General features: G+C 37.3%; 1 protein-coding gene across 1 annotated transcript; it reads left to right on the top strand.

Moving 5' to 3' along the window:
* The first annotated feature begins 3,132 nt into the window (after positions 1 to 3,132).
* On the top strand, positions 3,133 to 11,451 carry LOC104223847 (C2 domain-containing protein At1g53590-like). The gene is made up of 12 exons (XM_009775348.2): positions 3,133 to 3,755; positions 3,906 to 3,980; positions 4,431 to 4,574; positions 4,845 to 4,940; positions 5,044 to 5,175; positions 6,345 to 6,497; positions 6,583 to 6,624; positions 6,877 to 6,925; positions 8,474 to 8,566; positions 8,645 to 8,831; positions 9,888 to 10,011; positions 10,222 to 11,451. Exons 1-12 carry the CDS (start codon positions 3,627 to 3,629, stop codon positions 11,215 to 11,217), a joined length of 2,220 nt encoding a protein of 739 aa, XP_009773650.1. The 5' UTR covers positions 3,133 to 3,626; the 3' UTR covers positions 11,218 to 11,451.
* The last annotated feature ends 381 nt before the right edge of the window (positions 11,452 to 11,832 follow it).

Below are 11,832 nucleotides of genomic sequence, written 5' to 3'. Positions count from 1 at the left end.
CCATCTCCAGTTGTTGCATTGTTGCTGCCAAAAGCACGGCTAACTCATTTAGCAGTAGACTCTTTCCTTCTCCCTGTCCCTAGTATTTATACTAGTTGATTCCCCATTCTTTGTAGCCCTAGTTCCACCAGGAGTAGGAGTGAAGCCTGACGCAACTGGGTTTAAACTTTTCCCAGTACTCGAAGGATTAGGATTAGGGCTGCGTTGATCAGTAGACTTTTCCACAAGAGTCAGTTGATTCCTACCTTTAGTTGGAGAAGATTTATATACCTGAATTACTTCTTGACTTCATCTATCACTGCCAATTGTTTATTCTGCACTTCTCCAGCATCAATGCCATCTAAGGCTGCAAATTTGTTGGATGTTTGGACCTGCTTATCACCAACAAAAGCAACTGGAATGAGCTCTTTTCCAGTATTGGATATAGTACCTTGTTTAGCACCTGGCTTAACACAATTGTTCCTCACTTCCTTCCATTGCTTGCTAACATTAGCCACAACCTTTCCACTTGATAAAATCATCAAATGACCTTTATCATGTTCGTTAGTATTTTCAGCTTGTTTGTCATCACCGTCGTTCTCTATTAACTTAGGATGCAATCTCCAACATTCCATCTCATGGCCTTGAAGTTTACACTCCTTGAAATACTTAGGTAAATAGTCATAGTTCACCTTCAGCCATTCCATCCTTATTTCCCCAGTAATATCATTCTCAATATCTATACAGATTTTCTTAGGCAAGTCAATTAGAAGATCAATGAGCACTTTCACACGAGTACAACTAGGTCTAGTTTTATTTATTGTTGCCATGTCCAGGTGTCTGGGCTTACCAACTGCTAAAGCTACAGAGAAAAGATACTCCTTAACAAAAAATGTAGGCAACAAGTTTGAGAAGGAAATCCAAGCCATTACCTTAGGAGTTTCTTCTCCAGCTTTGAATTTTGCATCATATATTAATGTCCTCAACTGATATTCATATCCATCTTTGGCCTTGACATAGTACACACTTTTGGACGTAAAATCTATGTAATCCTGCCATAATGTCAATCTAACCAAGACATGTCTGTCTCTCAAAAACCAACGTTGCATTCACCTTTAATCTCACATTGACCAGGGATAATCCTCCGTAATTCATTAAGCTCGGGCCATCTATATGAAAATTTACACACTACAGCATAATGGAGACCTTCAATTATGTTCATATGTTCCATTTCTGATTCAGTGAGCTTCACAAGAGGCTGTCCATGCAGAAAAGTTACACGTCGAAGCAGAATGGGGTCAACAATGTGGTTTGCATTAGGGTTCGCATGTGCTCAGTTATTTATCGCAGCCGATTTTAATATGTTTGAATAATTTAAATGCTTGGGAATTGTTTTTGTAGGGTTAGGATCATTGGGGGATGATTGGGGGGGGGGGCTGACCAGTCAAGTTTGAGGGCTGGTCATGGCAGTGAGTCGCCAGTCAATCACCTCTGATCGCCTAAATCGCCAGAGAGAAGCTCTCAAGCGAGGGTTTATTACTCCATAATTATATTTTATCCTTTATGTTTTTTTTTGTTTTACCCAAATCTCCAACCTATTGATCTTTGTCCATCTTTTCAAGAATTCGTTCTATTGTTCTTTTCAATCAAACCTCCTTTCGTTTCTCTTGTCCTCGTACATGGTTCTATGTTTTTTTGGTGCTAAGGATAGTTAACCTTTTTTTTAAAGGTTTTTGCTCTCGTTTCCAAGCTATATAATTGGCGATAAATCAGTAAAAAGGGATTTTTAAAATTATTTTTATGCGTAATTCTTGATAAATTTAATATTTTATTGAGGGTATTTTAATAAACTTATTACAGTACAGTACGATACAATCAAACCAAACGACAAAAATATTATTGAACAACAACAAATGATATAATCTATCTAAATATTATATTCATAAAATTTATAATATAATATGAATCGATAAATAACAATGACTCAAATAGAGTGTTCAATCATTAGAGGCGTCAAAATGGCCTTGGCCCATGAGGCCAGTCCCACCCAGCCCGCTATTTGGGTAGGGTTGGGTTGAGATTGTTTTAGCCCATTTAAAATTGAGGCTTATAAGCCCGGCCCAAATCAGCTCGCTGGCCCTTGAGACTTGACCGAGGCTGGGCCTGAGCTGGCCCGTGGGCCAAACATTAATTAAATTCATATTTAAATATTTAAAAAAAGTAAAAACTAAAAAAATATTAACTATAATCCACATTTTCCACTCTTAGAATTCTCATTTATCCTTCCATATCAATTAGAGTTTATATTTTTGATATGTATGTAGTATGACAAGATTAGCTTTTCTTTTGCTTAATTAACAACGAACTAGGAAAGTTTTAAGTGGCCAATAGTAATTTTTTTCAAAAGAAATATTACTTTAAGTGGCCAATGATCGGTTTGGTTACTTTAATATATTATTAATTATTAAATTGCTCTTCAGTATAGAAAAAGGTCAAGTTTTAATACCCAAAGAAAATTGAAAAACACTAGCAAATTTCATGAATTTTAAAGATTTCATGGACTATAATGATGAAATCAACAAATAATGTTACACCTAAATTTAAAAACCTGAACATATAAACTTATCGAAGCACTACTTGAATCTAAGGAAAGTGTAAGAAAAGTATTAAAAAAATATTCATGTAACGTTAAAAAAAGAAGAGCTAGAGATATAAAGAATTTGCATTTCAATTACGAGATTCTGTATCAAATATCAAGATTCTTGTACACTCTAAATAAACAGAAGTCGTTCATATGATGAAAAAGTTATGTCACGAAAAAATATCTAAAAATTTGAAGAAATATTTTTTTCTAAAAAAGTTGAAGGGCCGGCCCGCCCTAGCCCACGAACCTCTTAGGGCTGGGCTGGGCTGACCATTTTAAGGTCCGTATAGATGGAGGGCCAGCCCGTCCTAGCCCAGCAAATTTAAAAGCCCACAAAACTTAAACTGGGTTGGGCTGAGCTAACCCAACCCGTTTTGACAGTTCTATCAATCATGTTGCAGATACGTTCAGTTGGCTAAATTAGTACATTATTTTCTAACAAGTTGGTTAAATAATCGATAATTGAAAATCATCTCCTAGGCTATCCATTAAGTTATCCTTCATATGACAGACCGATTACCGAAGATGGAGCCCACAAACATAACTGGGAAAATTCTGCGGAAAAACACCAAAAACACGGACGCTACTCTTCCCAGATGGAGTCTCTTTTCAATTGAAAATCTTCACTCTCTTTTGATAAACTTCCGCCGATTTGCTTGACCACCGCGTCTCCGCTTCGTCCCCGTGAAGCTCAATTACCCCCCCTGCTAAACCCATTTCCAAACATTAACCCGATTCATCTGCCCGGTTTGAACACCCCCAAGTCAGTTTCAGTACGTATACTTGTGTGCAAATGTAATAAATGGCTAGGTTACTTTTTGGGCAATTAATGAGATTGAAGGAGAATAGACTTTGATGTTCGGCAATTGCTGGAGTTGTTTTGATCAGAATTGTGGGTTACATATTTTGAAGAGTCAGGCGTTTATGCTAGCGGGTCTCCTGTCATTTTTGGATCAACAACTCTGTGTACTAAAGAAGAAAGGAGTTTTTTGGGGATTAAGAAATGACTAGTATAACGGATGCTACAATAATTCATCATGTGGGCATTGTGTTGCTGCTACTATGGCTGCTTAATTCCTTTGATTGTTGCCACCCTTTTGCTTACTTCCTCTCCCTCATCTATCTCTACATGGTAAGTTGCTAAAAGATTGTATTTTTATCACTTCATGTACAGTTTCTTCGTCGACTGTCAAGTTTAGATGGTCTTATGTCAATTCTTTTTACTTCAATTTTCAGTTTTTTGATGTGGGATTTATCAAGATTATGCTCTTAAATTTTGAAGGTTCATGAGCAGTATGTGACTAAATTACGGAGGAAACTACAGTTTGAGGAAAAAAGACAGTCTTCTCAGCGCCGAGTAAGCTTTTTGCAATTTGTTTCCATCTTTTCTTAGTTGTCTTGTTTCCCTTTTTTCGGTCTGTTGAAGATACTCTATTTAATAAATTTGGAAACTTTATTACTTTTCTGTTGTTGGATTTACCAGACAAAACTAGTTAATTGAAGTGTGAAAAGCACAAGAATATTCTGATAGATTTGGGAACTTCTAAGATTTACTAGTAACAATTTCTAAAGTGACATATGCCTGAATTTATTCTGATTCTTGCTGTTAATAAGAAGTGAAAGTTTTAAATGTGTCTTTTTTCCTTGGTGTTCCTTTAAGACCAAAATTGTAATTCTAGTCTTTCATTATTAAGGGAATCTTTTAAGAGCTAGAGCAAGCAGCATCTTCCTGCTGAATCTAGATGTGGTTTCGAGTTATGACTTTTTTTTTTGGTTTGTTTAAAGCATATTTTTGGGCTTTTACCAGGTCCTTTCAGACTCTGAATCAGTGCGATGGTTAAACTATGCGATTGAGAAGATATGGCCTATCTGTATGGAGGAGATTGTTTCACAGAAAATTCTCCTCCCTATCATTCCATGGTTTATGCAAAAGTACAAACCCTGGACTGCTGTAAGTGTTCAAACTATGTGTGCTTTCTGCTAAACTACCTTCTTACCTTCTTGATTCGATGCATCATATGTCATGTAGTGCTTCTGTTTTCTACATTTTTCCTGTATTTAGTGTCTTTCTTGAATTCAAGCAGTTCTACTTTTCTTTGACAATATAGTTGTTCATTTTATGCCATAACCAGCAAATTTGTAATTTTTACTCTTAGTAATTAAGTTGTTTGTTGAGCTGAGTTATCAGGAGTTTTTTTTCCCTTTCCGCTAATGCATACAGAAAGAAGCTGCAATTCAGCACCTCTACTTGGGAAGAAATCCACCTATGTTCACAGAAATGAGGGTTCTTCGTGAATCTACTGGAGATGATCACTTGGTATGTAATTCTGACTCAAGAATGTTTGACTTATGGCAGCAGTTGGCTTCTGCACATTTTTGCTCTATTTGCCGTGGCTTAGATTTATTTATAACATGTGCAGGTCCTGGAGTTGGGAATGAATTTTCGTACTGCTGATGACATGAGTGCAATTCTTGCCGTGAAACTGAGAAAAAGGTTGGGCTTTGGGATGTGGGCAAAGTTGCATCTGTTGGGCATGCATGTTGAGGGAAAGGTGATTCACGAATGGCAATTAATATTGTGAAAACCTGATACTGAAGAGGGAAATGAGTTTTTTATTTTGTGTGTGTGTTTTGGGGTTTTTTTTGGGGGGGGGGGGGGGATTAGTAGTATCAGTTTAATGTTCAGTACTTATAGTTGCAGACTCTGTGAAGGCTTGAAATATTCGTATCGAGTAATAAAAAACTTTGATGAGTATGTTTCGAATGACTCTCTTTTCACATAGAACTGCTTTACACACTCTTGATGTGAGCAATATTTAGCTTAGAAGAGCTGATTAAAATTAATTAGCTAGAAAGATAGTTGAAGATTGGATTTTAAGGCTTGAAATTCAAGGATTTGCGGCACCCAAATTCTTGTGTGCTTAGGACATACCATTCCCCCTTGGTATTCTTTTTATATTATTGCTATATTATCTTAATCATTACTAGGGTAAAGAACATGGTTTCACAATGTTTTCTTCTTTGTTTTTTACCTGGTGAAGTGAGGCTTGAACAGAGTTGTTATGTTAAAGCCTAAAGAAATATCTGATGATGAGAAATTAGCTGATTCTAGACATTACCATTCTCAGATAAAGAACATGCTCAATGTAAACTGGTAGGATCACATGAGATCGTGATAGAGTGACACTTCACATATTAACTAACTTTTCAGAAGGCCTGAGAGATTCTAAGGTGAATTGCTACAGAAATCTTTCAATCATAGGTTTAAGTAGCTCTTCCTGATGCTTTGCGAAAGGATTCTCCTGGTCTATTCTGGTTGTTCTTTGTTTATCCCATATTGTGCTCCACAGTCAGTGGGTGCATGAGTGCGCCACATAACATATAAATTACCAAGTGGTTCACATCTTCTCCTGATTTCCTGCACATGAAGCACCAAGTTTTGTGAGCTACCCTTCTATTCCTCAAGTTTTTAGCTGTAAAAATGGCTTTCCCTGCTGCTAGCCAAGCAAACAAGCACACTTTTCTAGGTGTTCTGGGCATGCATACAGCATACCAAATGAGGAAACTCATGACACTTTTAGAGAATTCTATGTTCAGCATTGATAGTTTAGCCGTTGAATATGTTTATTCTCCTCTCAACTCTTTTATTCCTCTGTATTGTTTGATGGCCATATTTTAATTCCTAAAATAATATATTTGAACGTATCGCTGTTCCATATAGGTCTTGGTTGGGGTAAAGTTCTTAAGGAAGTGGCCGTTTATCAGTCGTTTGCGGGTGTGCTTTGTGGAGCCTCCTTATTTTCAGATGACTGTGAAGCCAATTTTCACACATGGGCTTGATGTAACAGAACTTCCTGGAATTGCTGGATGGATGGTTAGTTCAATGGGTATCTCTGTGTCTGAAACATTGAATTCACATTTAGACAATCTTCCTAAGATTTGTTTGTCATCCTTATCAGGATAAACTACTTGCTGTTGCCTTTGAGCAGACACTTGTCGAGGTGCGGTTCGTTCATATTTAAGTCTGTCTTATATTTAACGTTATTCCCCTACTATGCTTGTGGTAGAAGCACATTTTAGACTTTGATATGCTTCAGAATGGTGAAAAAAGTTTCAAATAACTTACGTTTTTGCTGAAAATGGTTTGAATAGCATACAATCAGGTAATGTGGTCTCCAAGTATCCAAAAGAAAAGGAAAAACAGACAGCCTTTGTAGAGAGCTTTAGACTAAGTTATTCATAATATCTTGCAGCCCAACATGCTGGTGGTGGATGTTGAGAAGTTTGTGTCACCACAACCAGGTAATGGTCACGCTAGCTCCCGCTCCCCCTACCTTTTTGGTGCTTGGTTTGCCCCAATATTATTGGCTCCAACTCATTGACAGGGAATTTGAATTTAATTTTAGATACAAGAATTATCAATGCTCAAGAAACTATAATTAGAGAATGTTTCAATTAGTTGAGATGGAAATTTCATTTTTTTGAAAAAAATCATTATGAAGATTGTTAAAATTTGAAAAATGATGTCTTAATATATAAAAAAGATTTATATGCATTTTTGAAGTTTGATTTCAATCTATAAGTTTTACTATTTATAAAAAGTAGGTAAATAAGTGAAAACGGGCTTTTGAGAGTTTAAAAAGGCAAAAAAAGAGTTTAAAAAGGCAAAAAGAGTCACGTGCATGGCACGTGACTTTTCTCCATCCAAAAGTTGAACCTTTTAGATCAAGTCTCGTTTTCCGGTAAGTTTACTTTCTCCATCCAAAAGTTGAACCTTTTAGATCAAGTCTCGTTTTCCGGTAAGTTTAGAGTATTATGTGCACAATTCAAAAATTAAGACAAAAAGCGCACATCCGCTTAAACCAGTTATCAAGAATGCAATCTTGTCTTTTTTGTTGTTCTTTTACTTTTGTTAAGGGGTTACCCTAACCGGTTCTGAACTTGTAACCTACTTAACCCATTCAGACATCAGGTTATTTATCTGGATTAAAGTAAATCAAGGAAAAGAAGTTTTACAAGGCCACCTCCTGCTTGAGTAAATAGATAATTATCCCTAGTTATGTTGTGATAGAGGGAAGATTATAGCGGCTTGCAAGCATTTTTATTCTACCAATATATGCTAGTGTTGTGGAAGAAGTCCCGATTACATGAATGGCAGTGAAGTTAACTTGAATGTGTGGAAAGCCTGGAATGGTGATATTGGGTGGTGAGTGAACCATGTCAGTTACTCATTTTTGAGAACTAAAACTGGTTGATAGTCTGATACACAACTTGTTGATGATAAAATTCTAACATGAGCCATTCTGCACCTGTAGGGGGTTGAATAGGATTTGAGGTGGTGGTCATGTTTTCTCGAATATTTAGTGTGTTGTAGTGGGTGTCTCGACCTAATCAATAATTGAAATTACATACAAGCATGCAAGTTTTGCTACCATTCACATCCCCACCCCCAGGAATAATAAAAAAGGAAACGAGTAAAAACCTTAGCACCTCAATGTGCTTGAATTTAGTCTATTTGATTTCTAGAACAGTAGGCAAGATGTGATATTTGAAATCTTTTTTATATTAATGGTGGAGATGCTCATAGAATTGAACACTGCATGCTGATAGTCAAACACAACACTTTTCATCTTTCATGAGTATAATAGTATAATACATACTAATTAATCATACGTTTGTACATGCTGCAGAACTTGTGTAGATGGAAATAAATGGGATTAGAGTTGTTGGGCTTCTGTTTTTGGAATGATGGAATTCAATTAAATGTGTACTGCTGTTATCAACAACAAAAAAAATAAATTAAATGTGTACAACTGCTGCTAGATAAGTCTTTCGTTCTCATTTTGTCAGAAAACTGGTTCTCGGTTGATGCTAAGGAGCCCATTGCTTTTGTTATTTTAGAAGTTCTTGAAGCAGCTGACATGAAGCCGTCAGATTTAAATGGTAGGTGAAAAATTGTCTTGCTGTACTTCTGTCAAATCATTAGAAATATATGCCTAAGAGCTGGGTGCTCTTTTTCAGGATTCGCTGATCCATATGTTAAGGGACGCCTTGGCCCCTACAGATTCAGGACTAAAACTCGGAAGAAGACATTGACTCCACAGTGGAATGAGGAGTTCAAGATTCCAGTCTGTACATGGGAGTCTCCTAACAACATGCTCAATGTAGAAGTTCGTGACAAGGACCATTTTATTGATGATACATTGGGGTTCGTCCTATTCTCTCTTGGCAATTTAAATACTAGCCACCTTTCACCCCTTGACCATGTAGTGATTGGGTTACGCTCAGAAATTTTCCTTGTTTTGTGGTCTCTTTCCGGTCTTGTGACGATCATGCTTTAGGGGCTTGAGTTCTATTTCTATACTCATCTTGTGCCCACAGTTTTTATCATGTTTAGCGTTGTGCTTCAGCTGTCTCTCTTGCTAATCTGGTTGCTATCGTACTATGCTGACATGCAAAATACCGATACTAGTTTTTGACCTATGTTTTATCATTTTCTTCACATCTGGAGTTTTCTCATACATGAGAGGAATTAGGGGTTTCTTATTTATGGGTCCTGAAACATCAGAATGCCTTGTGCCCATTTGCACATAGTGATTTTACCAGACAAATCTCATTACAATCTATTTGTTTGGATTTGTTGTTTTAGATTTGGTATTTTCTCCAGCAGACCCCACATCAACCCTCTGGAAGAGAATGAAAGCGGAAAATAAAATTTTTAAATAAAGGATCTGCATTTAGAATTTTGTTTTCTATTTCTACTATTGAACTAGACTTGTAAAAGTTCTTCTGTACTTTGACTGCTAAAATAGAGAAGTGTCTTTTTTGATGTTAATAACTGCATGAATCACCTCATCTAAAAGTTTTAAGTTACATAAGGGATCACTTCTAAGTATTTATTTTAAACCTGCAACACGCCCCTTAATGCATAGAGTTGATACTTCTTTGTGGGGCTACGCATGCAGAAATATATCCTTGGTGAGTGGAGGTGAGACTCGATCTTAGGTCTGCCTACTTTGATACCATGTTGAACTATGTGTACTGTGTCATCTAAAAGTTAAAACTATTAGATTATACTACTCTTCTAATCATTTATTTTGGCATGCACCAAACTTACTGGACGATAAATTTTTCCCTTTTGGTGTATGCATTATCTGTCATTTTCCTTTTTTCATTTTGACATCAGTATGTTCTCCAACTGGAATATTATTCAACGCTGACATAAGCAGCTTATTTACTTGAATGTTCTTTTTTGTGTGAACAGAGATTGTTCCATCAACATCTGCAATTTTAGGGATGGGCAGAGGCGTGATATGTGGTTGTCTCTTCAGAACATTAAAATGGGGAGATTGCATCTTGCCATAACTGTTGTTGACTGTAGCAAAAAGGTATATTTTCTTATGAAATTTGTCATGAACAAGAAATTAGAATGTTAAGAAGCAAAGTTTTCACAGGGATTATCTTCTTTGCACCTGAAAGTTCTTTCCGTTATTCTGCTGATGAATCATGAATGCACTAAAACTAGATAAGGACTATGCTAAGTTTAAGGCAGTGCTATTATGAAAATAAGCCAGCGCTAAGTTTTCAGCAATTTTCAGCGCGCGGAGCAGTCATATGAGCGAGGAAGCGTGGACGATGAACAGGATATCAAATCTGCTGAGATGGATACAACTGAACAAAGCTCCTTAACCACTGAATCAGCCGATAAATCATCAAAAGCTGGAGATAAGTATGAACCTATTAATATCGAAGGGCAGCAGGAGACTGGTATATGGGTACACCACCCAGGGAGTGAAGTAGCACAAGTCTGGGAACCAAGAAAGGGAAAAAGCAGGGTTGATGGGGAAGTTCTTGGCGTGAGTGGTGATTCCAAGGGAAGTTTTAAGTCAACTGCAGGGGGCTCCCCGCACAATGATGAGTGCAGGTCTGATGGAAGTGTTAATGGAAGTAAGCCAGATTCTCCTAGTCGAATTCACAGGGGTTTACATAAGATCAGCTCGCTTTTCCACAGAAGTCCTAGACACGAGGATAAGTCGGGCAATCTCGGAGAACCTGAGACATCTCAACACGAGAATCTTAGGGCAGTTAGTGCCAAGGAAATTGGAGTGAAGATTATAGTGGATGACACGGTTTCCCTTTCATCATTGGTCACAACACCTACAGAAGATGGAAAAGAGAGTCATGAGGGAAATGGGGAACGCCCCAAAAAGGGGAGAGTGAGAGACAAGGCAAAGAACATTCTTAAACATGCTGGTAAGTCTGTTGGTGGTGGCATAAAGAAAGTGGTGTCGCGGAAGTCATCAGGAAAATCTAAAGGGGAGCTAGAATCATCAGAGACAGAGAGAGTGAGCTCCCTTGAATCTGATTCTTCTGATGCAGAGTCTCAACCTTCATCAATTGATTCACCTCGAGTTGTAGCACCTTCAGTTGGCAACACTTCCTTAGCCAGCTCTGGTATTGAGAGTTTTGACACCACAATAAAGACCAGTGGACCAGTAGAGAGGGAAAGCATTAAAGCTCCAGATGAGGTAGCAGGGAACGCAAAAGACAATCATGCCTTTGGTCAGACTTCAAGTTTCAAAAGTTCGAGTTAGACCAATGAAGCGAGCTCTGTACGTGTTAAGGACAGTTTTCTCATTTCCCCCCTTGTACAGTCTCTTTAAGCAGATTGATGTTCTTATTCCGTTCTACTTGTATATGCTGTTATGTCCTGCCTGTAATAGCTTCATGTAGGCTAAAGCAAACTGTACCATAGGTTCAAAGTGTCTAGTTCGTTCAAGTTCTGTAAATCATGAAAATTTTGGAAAGATCAGTTTTTTTTAAATTCATTTTTCCTTGTTGGATTCCTCTCCACTGTAAAAGTACTGGTTTATCTTAGTCAAGTTTGAAGGTCATGAAACAATTTAATTGCATTTCTTTGTTGGTTCTTTTATTTTTTTCCCGTCTAGACGCCGAGCAATTTCAGGTGCTCCTCTTTCACATGGATTTTGCGTTAGAGGTCTTTGAACTGGTCTTGTTTGAGCTAAAGGAAAGAGGTCTAACTAATGCAATTAATGATCCAGGGATTTCTCCGTATTACTATCTAAAGTCACTTCACAAATTGTGTAATCTTCGGGTTGCTATTGTATTTTGTTCTTCTGCTCAATCATTTTCTTTTCATAAAATTAGTAGTTGTGCCAAGGGGACTACGTAAAGATGTACCATATTAG

This window comes from Nicotiana sylvestris, chromosome 7 (assembly GCF_000393655.2).
Source record: "Nicotiana sylvestris chromosome 7, ASM39365v2, whole genome shotgun sequence".
NCBI lineage: Eukaryota > Viridiplantae > Streptophyta > Magnoliopsida > Solanales > Solanaceae > Nicotiana > Nicotiana sylvestris.
The sequence above is the reverse complement of the archived record's forward strand: the minus strand, read 5'-3'. Positions and strand labels throughout refer to the sequence as shown.